At 42.2% G+C, this 21,654-nt stretch overlaps 1 protein-coding gene across 1 annotated transcript; it reads right to left on the reverse strand.

Moving 5' to 3' along the window:
* Nucleotides 1-13,231: 13,231 nt before the first annotated feature.
* cunh2orf49 (chromosome unknown C2orf49 homolog) lies at nucleotides 13,232-16,593 on the reverse strand. The gene is made up of 4 exons (XM_077215199.1): nucleotides 16,430-16,593; nucleotides 16,057-16,193; nucleotides 14,186-14,540; nucleotides 13,232-14,053 (listed from the first exon to the last, which is right to left on the reverse strand). The coding sequence occupies exons 1-4, from the start codon at nucleotides 16,553-16,555 to the stop codon at nucleotides 13,997-13,999; spliced, it is 675 nt and encodes a 224-aa protein (XP_077071314.1). The 5' UTR covers nucleotides 16,556-16,593; the 3' UTR covers nucleotides 13,232-13,996.
* Between the last annotated feature and the right edge of the window lie 5,061 nt (nucleotides 16,594-21,654).

The raw sequence follows: 21,654 nt of genomic DNA on the forward strand, positions 1-21,654 counted from the left end.
GGAGACGTTACGTCGGATGACGACAAATGGGGTTTCGCTTAGAACACCTATCGACTTTGAGTATTACAAAACGAGCCAATGGGTCTGCGGAATTTGCATAGCGTATCTCCGCCTTACCTCGTGGGTATAAAAGGAGGACGCCGGCAACATTCAGATATGTTTCTTCGCTGAGGAGCCGAGACTGAACTCAGGCGATCCCCGTGGCACAGCGGAAAGTGGCAGGAGACGTCCCTGAGTAGGGAACGAGGGTTACATACGTAACCGAGACGTTCCCTTTCGTTGTCACTCCGAGTTACGTCGGATGACGACGAATGGGATTACAAGTCTAATCACGCCACCTTAAAGGGTTAGTTCGCCCATTTAAGACATGAAGTTGTATGCAATCATTACCAGCACTATAGTGTATACACACTGACCCACTCTGTTGTCACCCCCCTGGTCCGAGTTCTGACCGCTGGAAGTTTTTGAATGAAGTAATCCCGGCTACTTTCCGGGGCCACAAAACTGTGCGTTTTTACGTGAAAAAAAGATTTGCGTTTCAAAGCTTGATTAATTTAACACAAAAAAAACACGCCGGGCAAAATTCATACCTCAGTTTTAATGCGGCACTATTTTCCTTCCGTTTCTATCAATCCGCGCTGCTGTCAATGTCAACAGTGCGCACGTGACGATCAGCTCTTCCATAGTGTTTACACAATCGATCGACAACAAGGTAAAAAATATTAAATTAACAATGGTGCGAACTTGTAAATTCCCAGGCTGTGACAACAAGGATGTGCCGGGATCAAAGTTCAAATTTCATCGTTTTCTTGTATCAAATATGAATATGAGACAGCTTTGGCTGGTTGCCATCGGCTACTCAGCGGGAGCTAAATTATCTCGAATAAAGGATTTTCGTGTGTGTAGTGCTCACTTCAGCGAAGACGATTACATCTCCAACCAAGGAGGAAAAGGAAAAAACATGATTTTAAAGAGTTTTGCTGTACCAGTACCACGGGTAAGCTCTATTTACTAACTTTATGATCCCGGACCACCGTCGGTCCTCCGGCGGCAGTAGAAGCGTCAGAATGGCGACATCGCAAACACGTTGGACGGCGCACCGCCGGCTTCATACCGCCTTCGTTAAGCGGCCGGCCCGCGGGCCAACCGCCGTTCCGCCGCCTTTATATTGAAGGCCGTCCTTCCGCGGCCCGCCGGAGGCAAACGCTATTTTCGAGCGCTCTGCCGCCGCTTATTCTGGCTATATATATATATATTTTATTTATAGCATGCAGTTTAGCAAGAATAATGATTGGTCAAACCAGACAAATTTACAATTGGCATTTTTATTCCACATTTCAAAGTACAGTAACTGTCATTTAAACAAGATATTTCAGATCACTGAAACATAACAGAAAAATAAATAAATCAATATACTAACATGCAGGTTTCCAATTCAATTTTGGTTAAACAGCCTTACAAGCAAATTACAACACTTACAATAAGTGTTCATATAAAAAGGACAGCTCTAGGGTAAAAAATTACCAGTAAACATTATGACAAGTAAAGAGGATATTTGATACCAAATAATGTGCAAGATACCAAATAAATAAAAGTATAACTACATTTACAAGCCATTTCTAACAATATGATAAGTGGTAGTAATTTATAGTAAAGCTCTGGAGTAGAATAGGCCATTATAACGGCAATGCTGACCTGTGGCACAAGGATTTACAAGCTTTATTTGAAAAAGAAAAAAAGAAAGTAATTTCCACAGTGAGTGAGTGTAGTCTGATACTTCTGACTTCTTTAGGGGTCTTGATTCTACTGACTGCAAGATAAAGAAAGGATTCCAGTTGTCAGTGATTCTGGGGTGTCAGTAGTCAGTCTAGTTTTAAGTGGTCGGCTGTGGGTCCCTCTCAGCTGTGCGGCGCCTTTTTCTGCCTTCACGGTCAGATGCTCCTTTCAGGTAACGCGTAACGTTAACCTGGACCGCCTCATCAGTGCATCCTGGGTTGCCGGGTCCTTCCGGATGGCTAATATAGAAAATACAGATCTGTCATTTAATTTGAATTGCATGAGGACAATAGGACATACACATCTACTTAAATCTAAAAAAAATATCCAACTTACTTTGAACAATGGTCTTCAGGAACATGTCTCTAAAACATGCTTTATCCCCTACACCAAGCTGAAAATCCAAAAAAGTGTTACAAATTACATTTCTCTGAAGCTTCTCATAAATAAATAAAAAATGTGAAAGGCTAAGGATTCAGACTGTAATATATGCAGTATACAATCTTAAATTTTACTTTATATCTAGGTCTACTACATGTACAGGTAGCCCCAGTGGGAATTAAACCGACAACCACAGGTGCTGTTTGCAAGTTGTGCCTAATTGCTCAGTGCAAGCAAACGTCTTCAACATTGTTTGTTGAACTTGTTTCACCTGCTCTTGAAGTAAGATTTTACAATTCGTATTTTTATATGTAATATTGTAGTGTTTATTATAAATGATTTATCTGTGCACTTCATTATTCTTTTAAAATTCATGTAGCCTTATAATCTTTAATCAAATACGTTACCCTTCCCTCCCCCCTCGAAACGACTTCTCTTCTCTTCCGGTCATGTGCTATGGTGCGAGGGCGTGGCAACTCCCCTCAAACCGTGCTATGAGCAGAGATGGAGAAGAGGAGCGCTAGAGTAAAACCCTGCCCTCCGTTCAATATACCGTTTCACTTTTAAATACGTCACAACACTGGAGAAAAGTCGTTTGTAACTTCCGGTTCATGCCGACATCAAATAGAAGCAATAGTTTCCAAGACAAAAAAACTTCACAAATAACATCACTTACTTGTACTCAAACTCTTGGCTCTGTGAAGTGGAGTCTGGATTACTGGGGAGAAACCTGGTTGCGAGAAAGAGGAAACAGAAATTTGAAAATCTAACAAATGGTATAGTTTAGTGGCAGGATCACAAATCCAGCATCACAGCAATAGATTTTACATACCAGTTCAGCATTTTTCTGATTTTCTGGAATCGATGCATCTTTCTAGAGTTTTTTTTTTCTTGAGACTTCCAAGATTCTAGAGTAGGGAATAACGAATGAAAGAGTCAGTTATCCACAATAAACAGAAAATAAATTACACAGATGAAATACAGGAAAATCAAATACACAAGTCAGACCCATTTACCTGCTCCCTTCATGAACTTAAAATGATGTTTCTCCCAGGTGCTGTGTGGAGGTGTGCAGAGGATGGCTAAATTGTTGCCTTCGTCTTTTTGCTGAGGTTAAATGGGGGCCAATGGCACATGCTCTCGCTGAGCCACTCTTGCGGAACCACTGCAAATGGCAGATCCTCCTCGTTGATAAACTGAACAATGTGAACCATCTAAAATAGAAGAACATTTTGCATAAAGTATACTTTTTGATTAATTTCCAGGCAAAATCAATAACATTAAAATGCTCACCCCTTCAAAAAAAACGAGTCATTTTCACAAGTGGATCAACAGAAAACCATGTTCAGACAAACACAATCATATACATATACACACACATATATACATATAAACACATATATACACACATTATATATATATATATATATATATATACATACATATACACACACATATATATATATATATATATATATATATATATATACACACACACATATATATATATATATATATATATATATATATATATACACACACACACATATATATATATATATATATATACACACACACACATATATATATACACACACATATATATATATAGCCTATATATATATACACACACACACACATATATATATATATATATATATATATATATACACACACATATATATATATATATATATATATATACACACACATATATATATATATATATATATATATATATATATATAAACACCAAAAGTTAAACTTTCTAGACGTAAAGCTTTCTTTCTAGATGTAAAGCATTGGCGATTTACTGTAGCTAGATACATTTCAACATGTCGAACATGCTTGAATTCAGTGAGTAAAAAAGGCGAAGCAGCATGTGTTAGCTAACACTGTAAGTTAAACTAGACTAGCAGCATGGTTGTCGAATCAAACAAAACATCATTATGTTTAGTTAGAAAACAACACAAGTTATACTGATCAGTCTTTCTTGTCGTAAAGATTTTGCTAACGTTACCATTCCCACGTGGGCGGGAGAATTGTCCTTCAGGATTTGGTTACGTAAGTTAGTTAATTATTCGACTGACCAATACTATCTTAAACCACATACTGTAGTACTCACACTGACATAAACATACGTAAATATAGTTAAAAGAAGAAAAGAAAAAACTAACGCCAGGAAGAAACTAAGTAACGTTAGCCTAACTAACGTTAGCCATGTCAGAAACATGACGGAAACTTTGTAAACAAGGCTAACTTACTAGCTTGACTAGTAAGGCAAGAACATATTTGAAAAAGATGAACTAAAAATGTAAAAAATGAACATAATATTGCGTTACACAAAAAGGAAAAATGTACTTACTTTAAAGATCGTAGTCAATGACTAGATAGGATATCCTCTCCAAATACTGAAATCGTGTGACGAGTGGCCACTGTTGTGTTGGTAAATCTGCTTCCGTTTTTTAGGTACTGCCCCTCTCGGCCGGTGGAGGTACTTCTCTGTTTGTGCTTTAATACTTTCTTAAACATTTGTACAGATTGCAAAACTCTCAATTGCAAATTAATCCCTTATACCGGTAAAAGGTCAAATAAATAAAAAAATCGAGCTTGTAAAAAAATCAAAGACATAAACGAAATTTACTGGGGTGACAGAGAGACAAAATATTTCTAAATATTTCACTTTATCTTTCAGGTCAAAACAGGGATTTTCATGTTTATTATAAATATTACCATGGTTGCAAATTAATAAAAAAAATCTAAAGCATACCCAAGCTTTTGGCCAAGTTGCAGATGTCTTTCACTGTTCACTGATTTCAGGCATTGGTGAAAAGTCTAACTTCATCCATTTATTCTGCTAAATTGTTCATACCATGAATGAAATATTTATTTTAAAACCTAATCAGAAAGATATTTATTGCCAAGTAAGTTTTACAAAAGGAATTCTTTTTGGACTATTTGTGCATCTCAATTGTGCATAAATCAAAGAAATGTAAAGAATTGTCACCTTAAGTGACTAAAATAATTCTATATATTTTACATAGGCATATCACTGAATCGCTTCAGAGTTTCAACGTAATTTAAATGTATTTTCCTAAACCTTATCATGGAATCAGACTGAGTCAAATCTGTTATAAACCCTAATGACTTTGGAGCAACAACAACAACAAAATTTGATATAATTCACATAATAATTATAATCGCTTTAAATGTGAAAGTTAAAATGCTGTCAGTTCCACTCATGCCAATGACATGGCTGGTCGATTTCAAAGCGGCTTGCCGCCAGCCGGCCGCGGTTCATTTAGACGGCGGCAACCGCCAGAGAGAATGAAGTCGGCGGCCCGGCGGCTGTTCGCCGGCGGCATCTCGCAAGAAATGGGAGTGACATATTCGGCGGCAAACGTTTCATCTCCGCCAGCGGGGCGCACCTATAGCCGACAGTTTGGGGCCGGCGGCAAAAAGAAGCCGTGCCGATATTTTTTGCTATCTGGGACTGTACGGTAAACAAGATGATGTTTAGACTCCATTATAAAACACGTGAAAAGATGTGTAAAAAAAAAAATATATATATATTGTTACAATTTGCTGTGAAAAATATTTGATTGAACACACCATTTGTCATTCATCCTGCCTCTTGCTACAGCTGTGGTGGGCCCAGCATCAGATTGGACAACTTCTCTGTCCTCATGCTCTCTCTCTTCCCGTTCTTTGTCCATCTGCTCAAGTTCGGCATCGGTATACTCCGGTTCATAAAGATATCCCTTTGTCGTTGAGTTAAAATTACTGTCTTCATCTGATCCGTCTGACACTGTGCTAAAATTAGTTTCATCATCTGAAGTTTCGTAGTCGGACATGTTGTCGGCGAGTCGCGCTATCAACAGCTAATCGTCACGTGCGCACTGTTGACATTGACAGCAGCGCGGATTGATAGAAACGGAAGGAAAATAGTGCCGCATTAAAACTGAGGTATGAATTTTGCCCGGCGTGTTTTTTTTGTGTTAAATTAATCAAGCTTTGAAACGCAAATCTTTTTTTCACGTAAAAACGCACAGTCTTGTGGCCCCGGAAAGTAGCCGGGATTACTTCATTCAAAAACTTCCAGCGGTCAGAACTCGGACCAGGGGGGTGACAACAGAGTGGGTCAGTGTGTATACACTATAGTGCTGGTAAGGATGTCTTAAATGGGCAAACTAACCCTTTAAGAGCTGTCTTCCAGTGCCCTGCGTAAATCTGAGATCCCTGTCGTAAGACTAGCAAGGACTCCTATTTAACACAGGAATACCAAGGTACGCTGGGAAGCATATCCCATAGTTTAGAAGAAATATGCAAATATTGCCAGCCCAAACGGCGGGGACTTAGAGAATACACATATGACCCGAAGGATGCATATGAAGAACACTGGGGTGTCCAGCCGCAGTTGCAAAATTTCAACCCCAGGGGTGACAAGGTGGCTTGCCAAGGGAAAGACACATGCTCAGAGAGGCTTACAGTGGAAATACACATGTGGGGGTCACTCAGAGATGGGACCATGCACACAGGAGGCACCTAGCCGACGCGCAGGCAATAGACACTGGCGCTGACGTCAGGAGTGCTGGAGGAACTCAGGGCTTTCGGAGAAGCTCACCTGAGGAGAATATCGCACATATCCAGTCCGTGGTGTGGAATAGCGAGCAAGCGAAGACACCTGAGTGGGTCCAGTACTAGCTGGTTGAAGCGAGTACATGAGAGGACACTGGCTCCACTCGGAGATTGTAGAATCTGGCGAATGTGTTAGGTGTCGCCCAGCCTGCAGCTCTGCAGATGTCTGTTAGCGAGGCGCCATGCGCTAGAGCCCAAGAGGACGCCACACTCCGGCTGGAGTGGGCAGTCACACCAAGGGGGCACGGTCGACCTTGCTGCTGGTATGCCAAAAGCATTGGTGTACACTATCCAGTGAGACAACCTCTGCTTGGAGAGAGCCTTTCCCTTCAGCTTCCCACCATAACAGACAAGAGCTGGTCTGAGGTCCTGAAACACTGCGTTCTGTCTACATAGGTGCGGAGAGCACATACTGTACAGAGCAGTGCCAAGGCTGGGTCTGCCTCCTCCGAGGGCAGCGCTTGCAGGTTCACCACCTGGTCCCGGAAAGGAGTGGTAGGAACCTTGGGCACATATCCAGGCCGGGGTTTCAGGATCGCGTTAGAGTAAGCCGGCCCGAACTCCAGGCACGCTTCGTCAACGGAGAATGCGTTAAGGTCCCCTACCCTCTTGATAGAGGCCAGTGCAACCAGGAGCGCTGTCTTCATCGACAGGAGCTTAAGCTCCACTGATTGCAATGGCTCAAAGGGAGCACTCTGCAGGGCAGTTAGAACCACCGCGAGGTCCCAAGAGGGAACGAGAGGAGGGCGAGGAGGATTCAGTCTCCTTGCTCCTCTCAGGAACCTGATGATCAGGTCGTGCTTCCCCAAGGACTTACCTTCTACCAAGTCATGGAGTGCGGCAATAGCGGCAACATAGACTTTGAGGGTGGAGGGATACAGCCTTCGCTCCAACCCTTCTTGAAGGAAGGAAAGCACGACACCGACCGAGCATCTCCGGGGGTCTTCTCGGCGAGAAGAGCACCAGCTGATGAAGAGGTTCCACTTCAACGCGTAGACGTGTCTCGAGGACGACGCTCTAGCGGAAGTGATGGTAGCTACCACCGCAGGTGGTAGGGTACTCAAACCTGCCTGGTTCCCGCCCAGGAGCCACACGTGGAGGCTCCAAAGATCGGGACGAGGGTGCCACAGGGTGCCCCGTCCCTGAGAAAGAAGGTCCTTCCTCAGAGGAATGGGCCAAGGAGGTGCTGTCGCGAGGAGTATGAGTTCAGAGAACCAGGTCCGGGTGGGCCAGTAGGGCGCAACCAGAAGGACCTGCTCCTCGACCTCCTTGACTTTGCGCAAAACCTGCGCAAGAAGGCTCACTGGGGGAACACATATTAGCGGCCCCGCACCCAGCTGTGCGCCAGTGCATCCGTGCCGAGCGTGCCCTCGGTCAGGGAATAATACAGGTCGCAATGGGTCGAGTCGTGAGACGCAAACAGATCTATCTGTGCGTCCCCGAACTGGTCCCAAATCAGCTGAACCGACTGAAGCCGTGAAAGCTCGTCGGCTGCACAGTTCAGGACTCCGGGAATGAAAATGGCTCGAAGCGACCTCAGATGCTTCTGACTCCATAAGAGGAGGTGGCGGGCGAGTTGCGACATACGGGGCGAGCGTAGACCACCTTGACTTTTGATGTACGCTACTGTGGCGGTATTGTCTGATCGGACTAGTACGTGTTGACCCCTGAGCAATGCCCGGAAGCGGTGCAGGGCAAGGCGTACTGCCAGCAACTCGAGGCAATAGACATGCCATACTGCTCAACACTACATGCGAGAATCACTGAGCTTCAGGAGCAACCTTGCTCAACACCTAAGTGTGAAGAAATTCACTGAACTTCAGGAGCATTTCTGCTCAACACCTGGGTGTGATAAATCTCACTGAATTTTTCAGGAGAATTTCTGCTCAAGTGTGACAGCATGTCCATTGCACATGGCGCCCCAGCCCGTGGAGGCATCTGTTGAGACAACAACATGCCGGGAAGCTCGTTCCAGGGGCACTCGGACCCGTAGAAAACTGAGGTTCGACCATGGGGTGAGTACTGACGGCAGGTCTGAGTAACTGGTACTCGGAGGGTGCCGTGTTGCCATGCCCACCTCGGGACTCGGTCGCGAACCCAAAGCTGAAGCGGTCTCATATGAAGCAATCTGAGCGGCGTACCGCGGTTGCAGATGCCATATGCCCCAGGAGCCTCTGAAAAAACTTCAGTGGAACCGCACTCTTGCGCTTGATAAGTCTCAGGCAAGTCAGCAATGGCTGAGTGGAGAAGGCGACCAAGTCCGAGAAAAGAGCTCCTTTGCACAGGGCAAAGTTTACTCCTTTCCCAGTTGACCCGAAGGCCCAGACGAGCTAGGTGCCGGAGCACTGGGTTCCTGTATTCGCAACCTGGTCTCAGGAGTGAGCGTCAGACAGCCAGTCACCGAGATAGTTCAGGATGCGAACCCCGTGTTCCCATGGAGGAACAAGGGCTACCTCAACAACCTTGTGAAGGCGCGAGGAGACAGGGCTAGCCCGAATGGGAGAATAGCGTACTGATATGCGCGCCCTGACAGCAGACCATAGGTATGGTCTGAGTCGAAGGAGAACGGAGACATAAAAGTAGGCGTCCTTCAGGTCGATCGCTGCAAACCAATCCTGTGGCCGCCCACATCCAGAAATGCGTTTGGCCAGGAGCATCTTGAACGGCAGCCTGTGAAGGGAGCGGTTCAGATGCGTAGGTCCAGGATTGGCCGTAACCCACCAGACTTCTCCGGGACAATGAGGTAGGGGCTGTAAACCCAGACCTCATTTTGGCTGGAGGGACAGTCTCAATCGCACCCTTCGCCAGTAGGGTAGCAACCTCCACTCTCATGATGGGGCATAGCCAACGACCAAAGTGGAGCGGACTCCCCTGAAGCAGGGAGGAGACCGTGCGAACTGAATCGCAATACGAGCCAATGGTTCGCGCGACCCAGCAGAGCAGATAGGGAAGCTCTAGGCAGGCTCCCAACTGTGCCAGCGGCGTCAAGAACCACAGACGTCCCCCCGGAGGTGCAGCGAAGCGGAATGACCGGCCCCGACGTGGACGGCATAGCGGCTCGGTGTGGGGGCAAGGTCATAACCGCACCCTGACAGAGGAGGCCAGGGAAGGACCAGCGTTCCACGGGGGCCTGCTCTGTCAGGGGTCTGGCGACAGAGGGGGACAGGGGCGAAGCGGTCCGTGGACGGCACGCCGTGTCAACCGCCTCTGGGACAGAGGGGGACGAGGAGAGCACGGCTTGTGGGCGGCGCTCTGTGTCATCCGAGAACTCTGTATGCTGAGAGACGAGAGAGTCAGCTCTTTCTGAATAAGGATTCTTCCCCAGCCCTCCACCGGGGAAAGGAGTGGCCCTGCTACCAACTCCTGGAAAGAACTGAGTCTCATCTCTGAGCAGCCCATCTCAAAAGTGCCGCTTAACCCGGCGTTTAGTCGGGGGGCGGGGCTGGAGAGGGCTGAGGCATCCCCCCTACGTTCTTTCAGAGCCAGGCCCGGGTGAACGGGCGGGGTTGGAACCGTGGGAGGGCACCTTCGGCGGTAGGCAGACTGAGGGATCTGAGCGGACGGCGGGGCCGTCGGGCAGAATAACCTCAATTTGCTCACGGGCGGTTGAGAACTGTTGGGCAGAAGCCGCACCGCCGAAGAGGCCGACCTGGGAGATGGGGGTGTCGAGCAAACGGCTCCGCCCGACATCATGCACATCAGACCGGTCAGCCCCAGACTGGTGAACATCACCTGACTCTGAGAGCGTACGGCCACTTTCATCGCTCGGAGAGCAAGGTCAGTGGCTGCGCGCAGCTCACTGAAGAGCCTCGGGTCAGTCCCGCCCTCCTGCATGTCCATGAGCATCTGGGTCAGGTATACCAGCAGAACGGTCATGGGATGCAGTGAGGCGGCTGCCTGTCCTGTGGCACAATAGGATTTCGCCACAGATTAGTGTAGACGAAAAGAACTACAGGCTTTGGACGGGTGCTTAGGATTGCACCGGGAAGGACTCTGAGGACACAGTAGCGTGGCAACAGAGCGTTCAACCGGGGGGACCCCAGTGTACCCATGGGCAGCGGCCCCTGAGGGGAGGAAAGGCGGATGAGACCAACGAGCGGACCCGTGATCTTATCATGCACGTCCGGGAGGAAAGATATTGGGGTTTGCCGTGGACGCGGGTCGGCGGCCTCACCCAAAAACCAATCGTCCTGGGAAAGCATGGCCGTCATCTCCGGATCAGACTCAGGCACAGCCGTATGCACACCAGAAGGTGGCAGCTCTGACGAGTCATCATTTCCAAAAGAATCAAGCCCACCTAGTGATGCTGCTACAGACACAGCATCATCCTCTGTAGCTTCAAATGAAAACACACGGGCCACCCGAGGGTAGACTCGTGGAATCATCAGTTCGCTAGCGGGCACCGTCATTAAAGAGGGGGGCTGGGGCGTGGACACAGAGTCGGCGCCTTGTTCCAGACCAACACCCTCAGGTCACCCTGGCCACCAGCCGAAGATTGGGTGGTGGATGAGGGGACTCTCACTCTTGCGAGTTCACCGAGTCTCGACCTATATATGACGCGATGACCAGAGAGAACATGAGTCATCCACGAGCGCTGTTCAAGCATGATCAAAGCCCAAACACTCTAGACAGCGCTCGTGCCCATCAGAGTCCGATACCAGTCCGCTGCAACCAGAAATGCACGGGCGAGCCGTCTTTAAAAAGATGTGCCGCATGCGAGATCTTTTATTAGAGGAGAAAAAACTCAGCGATGTTGAAGCGCACAGGGAGACACACACACACTGGCAGATCACTGCACAGATCAGCAGGCACTGTGAGCTCGCTGCAGATCGCCGTCACACCAACACCGGAGACAGAATCTCGTCTCGTAGAGCGAAGTCAGAGATGACTGTGGAGTGAAGAAATACTCTTGGCTCCGAAGCGCTAAACATATCTCCATGTTGCCGGCGTCCTCCTTTTATACCCACGAGGTAAGGCGGAGATACGCTATGCAAATTCCGCAGACCCATGGCATTTCTTTGCCTTTGGCTCGTTTTGTAATACTCGAAGTCGATAGGTGTTCTAAGTGAAACCCCATTCGTCGTCATCCGACGTAACTCGGAGTGGCAACGAAAGGGAACTATTAATTCACACATTTGTATTATTTTATAGTCCAGATGACTACTATTTTCAATATTTTAGAATAAAAGTAAAAATATAAGTAGACGTGTCCAAATTTTTGACAGGTATAGTGCATTTTGTAATGGTGGGATTTGTTTATATGAATTCGGGAAAACTATCAAACAGTGGGGAAGGAGAGGAAGCTATAAGCTCTGGGATTTCAATGACTCCAATGGGACAAAAACCTGAGATGCAACTGCGTGGAAAATTAGCATCTCAAATAAGAGGCAGTGGGGTGTTTGAAAGTTTAATAGAAGAGGTAAGAGTGAGAGAGTGTGAGCTGACAAGAGCGAAAGAAGTTCTCTGATCTCTAACTGGATATAAACTACAAAGAACGAGACAATGGTGAAAAGGTCATTAACCTAATTATAACCATTGCTGTCTCCATCATTGTTCACGTTTATATTAAAGGGGACCTATTATGCCACTTACACTTACAAGATATAATATTAGACTAAGGTGTTCCCAGAATATGTCTGTGAAGTTTCAGCTCAAAATACCCCTCAAAATATGTATTATACCATGTTGTAAATGCCCATTTTTGAGTGGAAGGAAAAGCATGCTGTGTTTGTGCATGTATCTTTCCATGCAAATGAGCTGCTGGCTTTCCAGAAGAGGGCTGAGCCTTTACAGCCGGTGCCTCGGATACTCTGCCAAAAACTAAATCATTTATGGGGATTAAAAAAGGAGTGGGTGGATTTGTACACACACTGCTGACATATTTGTTTAAAAACCATGTTAAAGTCAATATTGCATAATAGGTCACATTTTATTTAAAAAATGCAAAAAAATTTAATAAAATATATATATATGTCATTTGAATTTACACTATGGTTCAAAAGTTTGGTAATATTTTTATATTAATAGTAATTAAGACTTTTTATATTAATAGTTTATAGTAGTATTTTAAAGAAATTAAAACATTTAGCAAGGATGCATTACATTGATCAAAGTGACAGTACAGACATTTATAATATTACAAAAGATTTAAATTTTAAATAAAGGCTGTTATTTTAAACTTTCTCTTCATACAAAAAATCCTGAAAAAAATGTATCATGGTTTCCACAAAAATATAAAGTTCTTTAAATTGATAAATATATATATATAAACTTTTCAATAGTACTGTCCCTGTAACAAAGCAGAACTATGAATGTAATGGAATTCAAACACCATTAATGTTTAATGAACTTTTATTATATGGACTTTGGCAGTGCACTTAGGATTAACTGAAGTGTTAGTAAAACAAAAACAAAAAAACACACTAACACAATGATCAACACTCTCAGCCGTTTATTTCATCAGCCTTGTTGTCAGTGAGGAACTTTCCATGCAGTTCAATAAAAAACTCAATTCATAATGCCTAGGAAAACCTTCACTGAAACACTGACATGTGAAACACACTTCATTTCGCTTCCTCACTTAAATACATCAATGCATGATGCAACACGCATCACAACTGCATTTTGACCCTATGGAGGCTATAAATACTATCAAGGGATTTATTTGATATTGGTCAAACTTGGATGGGCCTATTCCGAACTGAATCACAGATCAACTTGTAAAACATCTTATTGGAGAAAAGAGCGATTTCTTCAAAGTTACTCATTATATTCCTATGTCAGTAAAACACAGCAGACATCTCTAAAACACAGAGCATGTCCATCTATTTCCTCTAGGTGGGTTTGATTTGTCAACATGATTCACGTGCAATGAAAAGTTTATTAATTGCAAGAAAGATTTCTAAAGGGAAAATCTGAGCAGTCCAACATAAAACTGCTGGGAATGTGTCAGGTCCTTCACCACTACATACAGTCGAAAGCCAAAGCATTTCCTGGTGTGAAATGAAACGGAGGGTCACATTGCACAAGTCACTTTTCCTGAGGCTGATAAGTAAAGAGCGACAACGTGAGGTGTGTGACAAGAACCCATCTTTCAAATTCATGTGTCCCATCATGAGTGTCTCTCTTGGCCAACAAAGAGACCCAGCAGACGATGTCAGTCGATGTCAGACGAACCATCTGTCCTTGATGACACCAGAGATTAAGGCCATGTGACATGTTGTATCTTTTTCTTTGCATCGGGTGACTTGATGTCCTTCTGCCACAAGCAAATAAAAATAAAAAATAAATCAGAAAACTTAAATTCACACTTACTGTTAGGACAATTCACAACTAAATCTCACTCTTACACCTATATCACAGATTTCCATGGTGTTAGTGTCATACTCACAGCAGTGTCATGTTCTCCGTCGCTGGGGGACGAGCGCTTTAGTTTAGACGTGGTGTTGTTTGAATGTAGCGAGAGGTTGGCAGTGTTTGAGTGGTTAACGGGGCTTTTGGGACTGGCCCCCGGCGATGACACTGGCGTCCTGTTAGAGGAATTTGAGGAAGAGCAGTTTGTAGAGGTCCCAGTGAGCTTGCGTATGGGGTTTGTGAGACTGATGCTGGAAACCGGGGGCTTTATTCGGTCTGTGGTGACAGGTGCTGCTGAAGTATCAGCTTTCTTCAGCTTCACAACGCCAGTGTTAGTAGAGCTGCCGTCAAACACAATCAACGGCCTCTTCCTGCCACTATCAGTGCTTGAACTGAAACAAAACAGTTATAATATAAGAGAAAACACGTTGGACATATTCATGCAGTAACATACACGTAACAGCCGTATTTCTACTTTCTGTGAAAAAAAAACAAAAAAAACACGTTGTTTAGTATTCACACAAAAAAAGAAACTTTCGCTGCTGGTCCTCTCAAATAATTTTTTCCTTTAGTGTACATTTTCATTATAGTTTGTATTAAGATTAGTTAAAATACATGTAAATGAGTTTTGCCATCAAAGGTCATCAAAACAGATGTGAAGCAAGTTTAAAGTCAACATGAAACCGAAGTTGTGAGTCTTTTCTTCCTTTTTGTAACGTATATCCGTTTGAAACGGCTTCTCGAGCAACAAAAACTTTAGGGCGGGACTTTAATTTCGTTCATGGGGAATTGATTGAATGGTTGTGGTTTGCAATTGCTGTGATGTCATGAGAGTGACAGGTTGATCCCGCCCTCACGCCAATAAACACATCATCAGAAAATTATTAAATCTTTGATTAAAGATTACGAGGGCACAAGAATAAAAACAAATAAATCAATAACGATGTAGATGGCTAAATTGCTTATAATAAATACTGCAAACTTCAATTAAAAAAAAAGAATTGACCATTTTGATTTCATGGAGAATTTAAGCAAAGGGGAAGAGTACAAGTAATTATTACAAAGCGCTCTGTGAAACTTCAGTCAAATATTTTTGGAATAATAATTGTTGTCTAGGGCAACACTGTATCAATCATCTGTGAAACTGCTTGTGTTCCTTCTGTACAACTAACATGATAATCAGTGATGATGCTGATAACAATACTACATAATAACAGACATCCCACCCTGCAAAAACTAATTTCCGGGAGGAACCGTGTAACGATAAATTGTTATAAAGTGATATCAAAATGTGACGATATGTAGCCTAGGCTATCGGTGGTGTAAACGATATTAGTCAGGATATAGAGTTAGTTTTAACCAAGGCTCAGGTAACTGTATAATTTAAAAGGTACAGTTCACACAAAAATGTAAATTAGGTCATCATACTCCCTCTCTAGTCGTTACAAACCAATAAGATTGTCGTTAATCTTCAACACACAAATGAAGATATTTATGAAACCTAGGACATTTCTGTTGCTCCATTTAAAGTCGATTCCTATAAAACTTAAAAGACACAAATTGTCAAAGATATTGTAAAAAATAATCAACTGGTCAAATCCAAATCTTCTGAAGAGACACGATGGTTTACGATACACCACTACTGTATACATACTGCATAAAGTTTAAACACGGACGTTAAAATGCGTGCGTGACGCAGGCAAACATGAGAGTGAGTAAATGGAGACAGAATTTAAATTTTTCTATGAACTAACCCTTTAAATTTTGGGAATCGTCATTATGACACGCTTTGCGATTAGAACTGTGGTTGATTGTATTGATCATCTGAAGCGCGCACACACTGGAGTGGCACTCTTCAAAGTGAACGCATCATAACCTGTGTGCTTGAGAGAGAGTAGGCTACAGTACCTGTGCGCTCTGCTCCTCTCCATCCTTCTCCCCCAGCGGCTGCTGGGCAGATCTCTCTGCGGGAGAGGAAGCACATGTCGCAGGTACAGACCTGTCAGCCGGTCGCGGTCCCCATGATCACCCACTGCTATCTTCCTCTAAAACACAACGCAGGCATGACTCGTTTGCTGCCGTTCAATGACTGTTGATGTATTCATTCGGCAGATTTCAGGTATATTTACTGTCTGATAAATGTATTCTATAAAGAAAAGACGCAAGGAACAAAAATAACCAATCTCTAATTATTATATTAATTACTATTATTGTCATATAAGGAACAAGCAGGTTATGGCCTACAGTAACCCGACTGGTTTCATGTGGCTCCGAGTCTCACCTCATGTAGCATGAGCTGAATGAACTCTTGAGAAAGGAGCTCTGGGTGAAGCAGAAGGTCGATTTTGGAAACATCTCCAGCATTTGATGTAGGGTTTCTCGTTCTGTCACCCCTGTGCGACGCCATATTTCTCAGTCCATTTCCGGAAAGCGCAGGAAAAGGCTTTCTTGTACTGCGCTTTTGCGAGAGACGTTTAACATCACATGACCATTACTGCCACCTACAGTACAATGTGTGCTAAAGCAGAAAAATCATCAGATATATAAAGAATGAGTCAATGACAATGCATGCACTTCTTTTTCAAACAGAATTGACAGACTTTGACTAACCTGACGAAGTAATATCATATTTACACATGCATTTGCACATGGATTTACAGCTCCAAAAGAAATGAAATCAATGTCACTGACTGGCCACATAATTAACTTGGCCATTATTTGGCCATTTACAAATTATTAGCACTGGCTGGTAACCATGTCCACTTGTTTGAATAAACATTTCATTTATTGTGTAAAATAAGAGTTTGTTTCACTTCGTCGGTTTATTACATTATATCAGCCATCTGCAACTCTGCTCTTTTGACATTGATATCAACCACTTTTTTCATGTTCAGTATTGACAGATTTAGCTCCCAAAATTACTGATAAAGAAACCTTAACTGATAATGGCGCATTTATAAAAAATAATAAATCACTCCAAATTACATTTTCAAGAATGGTGAAAAAAAAATTGTGTCTATAGTAGTTTTATGCAATTTTCATAAACAAAATTCTTCAGTTAAACTTGATGTGTTGTCACGATACTGGAATTTCCAACTTCGATATGATACCTTGAAAAAAATTATATTCAATACCACAGGGGAAACTAACATTTGGATATTTTCATTATTATCTAATAATTATTTGATATTTTGGGTAATTTTGTTGCAATAGCTAACAACAGGAAGGATTTATTTGAAACTTTGAACTAAAGTAAACCATAATAAAATAAAATAAAATAAATGAACAAATTGCAAATGATAGCACAAATAAATAATTTTTAGAATAAAGAGATAAAATATACGAAACAAATGAAATAAACATGGCTTAATTTTTTTAAGGTGGGTCTAACAGCAGTATTCAAGTAAGAAATAGTACAGAAATTAATCAGTTAATCAAATATAAAATTACACTGGATAGTCTTTGTTGTAAAAAAAGAATAATGCTTACAATTAAAGTTACAAAAGTTATTAATTCAAGAGCAGTGAGTGATTTTGTTCTTTGATTAGCATGAGTCAAAGTTTATTAGGCTGCTGTCACTTTAAGAGCTTATGAACAGATCCTATATACTGTTACACCACATGCGATTTGTTTTTCAACTACATTTCAAAACTGACTGTGTTCACCGGAATACTCACCAATACTGGCATTCTGACATCATTTTGAGTGTTTGACCATTTAAGAGCAATAAGTCACAAAAAAAGAGGTTATATATCATATAAACCACTTATTATTTTCTTTTATTTTGGCATAATAATGCAGACCTGTACACCTTTTCAAAGATCAATAAAATTTTATTTCTAAAGACTATTTAACACTAAAAACGGAAAACATTTTAAATATCCGCGATAAATGAACAAAACAACCAAAAACAATAAAAGCAATGGACTCTCAGTCTCTGTTATCAAAAAATGCACTCATAAATGTGTGACTTCCGTTCACACTGAGAATCATGCATCATGTAGTGTGTGAGCATGCGCCTCATATGAGTATGTTCACTTTGTGTGTGTGCTCGCGTCTCATATGAGTATGTGCGCGGAGAGTTTATGTGTGTGTGCTCGGGTCTCATTGCGTTTGTGCGCGAGTTTGTGTGTGCTCGCGTCTCATATGAGTATGTGAGTGGAGAGTTTGTGTGCGCGCCCGCGCGTGTCATGAGTATGTGTGCGAGTTTTTGTGTGTTCGCGCGTGTCTCATATGTACGGAGCCCATAAGGGACGTGGTGTTGCGTTCCCCCGAGAAACTTTGCGTTCCCTCGCAAAGATATTTGCGTTCCCTCGAATAGTTATTTATTGCCGTTTCCACGCAAACCCTGTTGTGAGCTCGGACAGACACTTCCTGTTTAATGTCCCGCTGGCAGTGCTTCAAAGCTCCGTACGTTAATGGATCGTTTCATAGTGTTTGAACTTGGACTCAAATATAAAGAAATGCGGTCAGCTTAACTCAAGGAGTTCAGTGAAGCTGGCAATATTCAAATAGGCTATTCGAACTTCCCGGATCAATATTCTTGAGCTAAACGTTGTTAAAACACAAACTGCACCTATTTACAATCACAGTAACCTAGGCAACGAGCTAATTCTCCTCATAATATAAATTTATCTCTAAACAGCCGATTAAGAGACAAGTCCAGATAACGGGCCGTCTGCAAAGTGCAAATCCCCAAACCCTTCTGCACATTTTATATCATTAAACATATTCTATAGGTTCACTATGACACATCACCGCTCTCCTGCTGGTTATACTACAATACTTAGTTTGTTAAAAAAAAACATAATTGTTATGACTTTTTATGAAATAAAATTAATAACTTCACACTGTTATACAGTGTAATGCCATCGAAATTCAGTAAGCAAATATAATGCATAAGCTATGATTGTAACTAGCTGCGCACAGTAGCCTACCAATATAATTTTGTGTAAATAATAGGCCTACTTATTTTTTATGTGCAATTACTTCCCATACTGCTTGCAATGCTAAGGTCATAGGTTGGATTCCCAGGGAAGAGCAAGAACCAGTGGCGCCTCCAGAAATTTTTCATAGGGGTGGCCAGATGGGGCCACTTAAAATCTTGGGGTGGCACACCAAAACTATAAACCATAATTTCAGAATTTTATTCTACTGTTGTAGCAAACCGGCCTGTAGAAAACTATCAGAAAAACTTAAGGAAACTCCTCCTGATATACTTTGGTTTATTGTGTTACATTTAATGTTACTAATGATATTGGTAGGGCCCTACTAATATATATTATATTATATATAATGATATATATTATATAGATATTATATATATATATATATATATATATATATATATATATATATATATATATAAGGGCCCTCGCCCCGCGGCATATTTCAAGATTTAATTTTTAAATCTTTATAATTGTGATGAATTTAATCCTTTTTAAGTTATTATTTTGCAGTGTAAGATTACAGTTAACACCTTTAAATATTACATAAATGTATTATGAATTTTTAATAAACTTAATGAGTGTATAAATCAGCAGCAAAAAGTAATTCTTGAAAAAATGTGCACAGTAATTTTATACAATCTAAATATGTTAATAGAAACAAATTACTATTAGTTCTCTTATAAAATTCAATCAGGCAATCATACATTTCACAATTTTATATTTATATATTAATGTCAAGAATTCCGAAGTGCATACATACCCTACACTACAAAGAAATAATATACAATTAAATTATGCTTATTTTAAGTGTATTGAGCAGGCTAGGTATAACAAAATATATTGGCTTTTAATAATATTTCAGTGCGCAAACCCATGATAACATGAAAAACAGCGCGTATGCGCATCGCGGGATTCGCGGGTGCAAAATGATGTGCTCAAAGCAACATGGAGTCACCGTGTGCAGCGCTGCGCTGTAGGCCTATCAATAAATATTGATACAGCTTAAGGGTTTTAAACGACTCACTACCAGTGTTGGGAAAGTTCAATTTCTACATGAACTAGTTAAAGTTCAGTTCACAAATTTTAAAACGAACTAGTTCAGTTCAGTTCATACTTTAAAATTTTTAACTAGTTCATTCATAGTTCTTTTTTTCCATATGTTGCTGCGAGCTATTATTTTTCAAAATGATTGCCACAACCCATGAATTAGAGATAGCAATTATTTTATCGGTGGGCAAAGTTTGAACAGAAATGTAAGATTTTTCCCATCCTCACCGACCTTGTCATAAAACCCGTTTAAATGATCAAACGATCCTCCTTGCTGCATTTTGTGTTGATGACGCATGCGGCCTTGCGACGCTGGCGGCTGGTGTTGCCAGATTGGGTGTTTTTTCCGCAACATATTAAGGCCTGTTTACGGTGTGTTTTAGCCGGGGTTTCGCCTGGAAGGCTCTATAGAAATCTGGCACCCTAATGAATGAAGTTAAACTGTGCGCGCGCTGTTCACAGACACCAGAATGAACGAGTTCACAGTAACGTTCATCAGGCAGTAATACAGTAGGCCTATGTGCAGTTCACGTTCACCCAAAATATGAACGAGTTCATGAACAATCGTTCAATGAACGCGTTCAGGCACAACACTGCTCACTACCGTGTGCCGTTTAAAAACAGCAACAAACTCCAACAAAATAAAGTAATTTTATGCAAATCTACAGCCTTTTATCTACAGATCATGCATTATAATGTGAATATATCATATTGGAGAGAGTTTTACCGTGCATCCAAGAGGCGCGCGCGCTGTTTGAATATGAATGGAGAATGATTGACAGCCGCAGAGGAGGGAAAACGAGTTTCCGTATACTTTGATGATGTAAATAGACTTCTGTCCCTCACATTAAGCTATGGAATGACTTCAGATGACTTTGTCACCCAAACTGACGTGAAAAAAGCGGGGGGCGCCGAAAAGCGCGCTGTTTGCATCCCTGCTTGTCAAAACGCGGCAAAGACACATCAAAAAGCTGCTGTAGCAGTATACTGTAACGATTTGGCACTTTAAGAGCACGTCACGACACATAATACCCCGTCTTCTTTTACTAAAGAATATGTTTGACTTATTTATGAAATGCATAACCGATGCTACTAAAATTTATACTGGCCATTGGGGTGGCCAGTGGGGTGGCCAGGAGTCGGCCAGGGGTGGCCACGGCCACCCCTGGCCACCCCCTGGTGGCGCCATTGGCAAGAACTCATAAGAATGTAAATGTATACCTTTGGATAAAAGATTTACATTTACAGTTATGCATTTGGAAGACAAAGTGTTGTATAACCAATATTAGAGCAGTGATGTGTGAACTAAATGTGGTGTGTTACAGTGAAGCTACTGAATATTTTTCATAATATAAAATGTGCAAAAGTGTAGTATGGCCAGTGGGTCACCATTGATGTGTAAGCTGAATTGGGTGGCACTACAGTTTGTAACATTGAAGTTAATGACTATTTTTGTATTTTTGAATAGGAGTTGATGCTGTAGTCGTTTTTTGGGTTATATTGCACTTTG

This window comes from Siphateles boraxobius, unplaced genomic scaffold (genome assembly GCF_051911475.1).
Source record: "Siphateles boraxobius isolate OS27281-9 unplaced genomic scaffold, OSU_SipBor_1 7, whole genome shotgun sequence".
In the NCBI taxonomy this organism is placed as follows: Eukaryota; Metazoa; Chordata; class Actinopteri; order Cypriniformes; family Leuciscidae; genus Siphateles; species Siphateles boraxobius.

What these genes read in the sequence shown, in the direction of transcription:
- cunh2orf49 (XM_077215199.1), bottom strand. Translation starts at nt 16,555, where the DNA reads ATGGCGTCGCACAGGGGTGACAGAACGAGAAACCCTACATCAAATGCT. An exon ending in GAGAGGAGCAGAGCGCACAG is followed by an intron (nt 14,541 to 16,056) that starts GTACTGTAGCCT and finishes GTTTTGTTTCAG; the next exon opens with TTCAAGCACTGATAGTGGCA. An exon ending in ACGGAGAACATGACACTGCT is followed by an intron (nt 14,054 to 14,185) that starts GTGAGTATGACA and finishes TGCTTGTGGCAG; the next exon opens with AAGGACATCAAGTCACCCGA.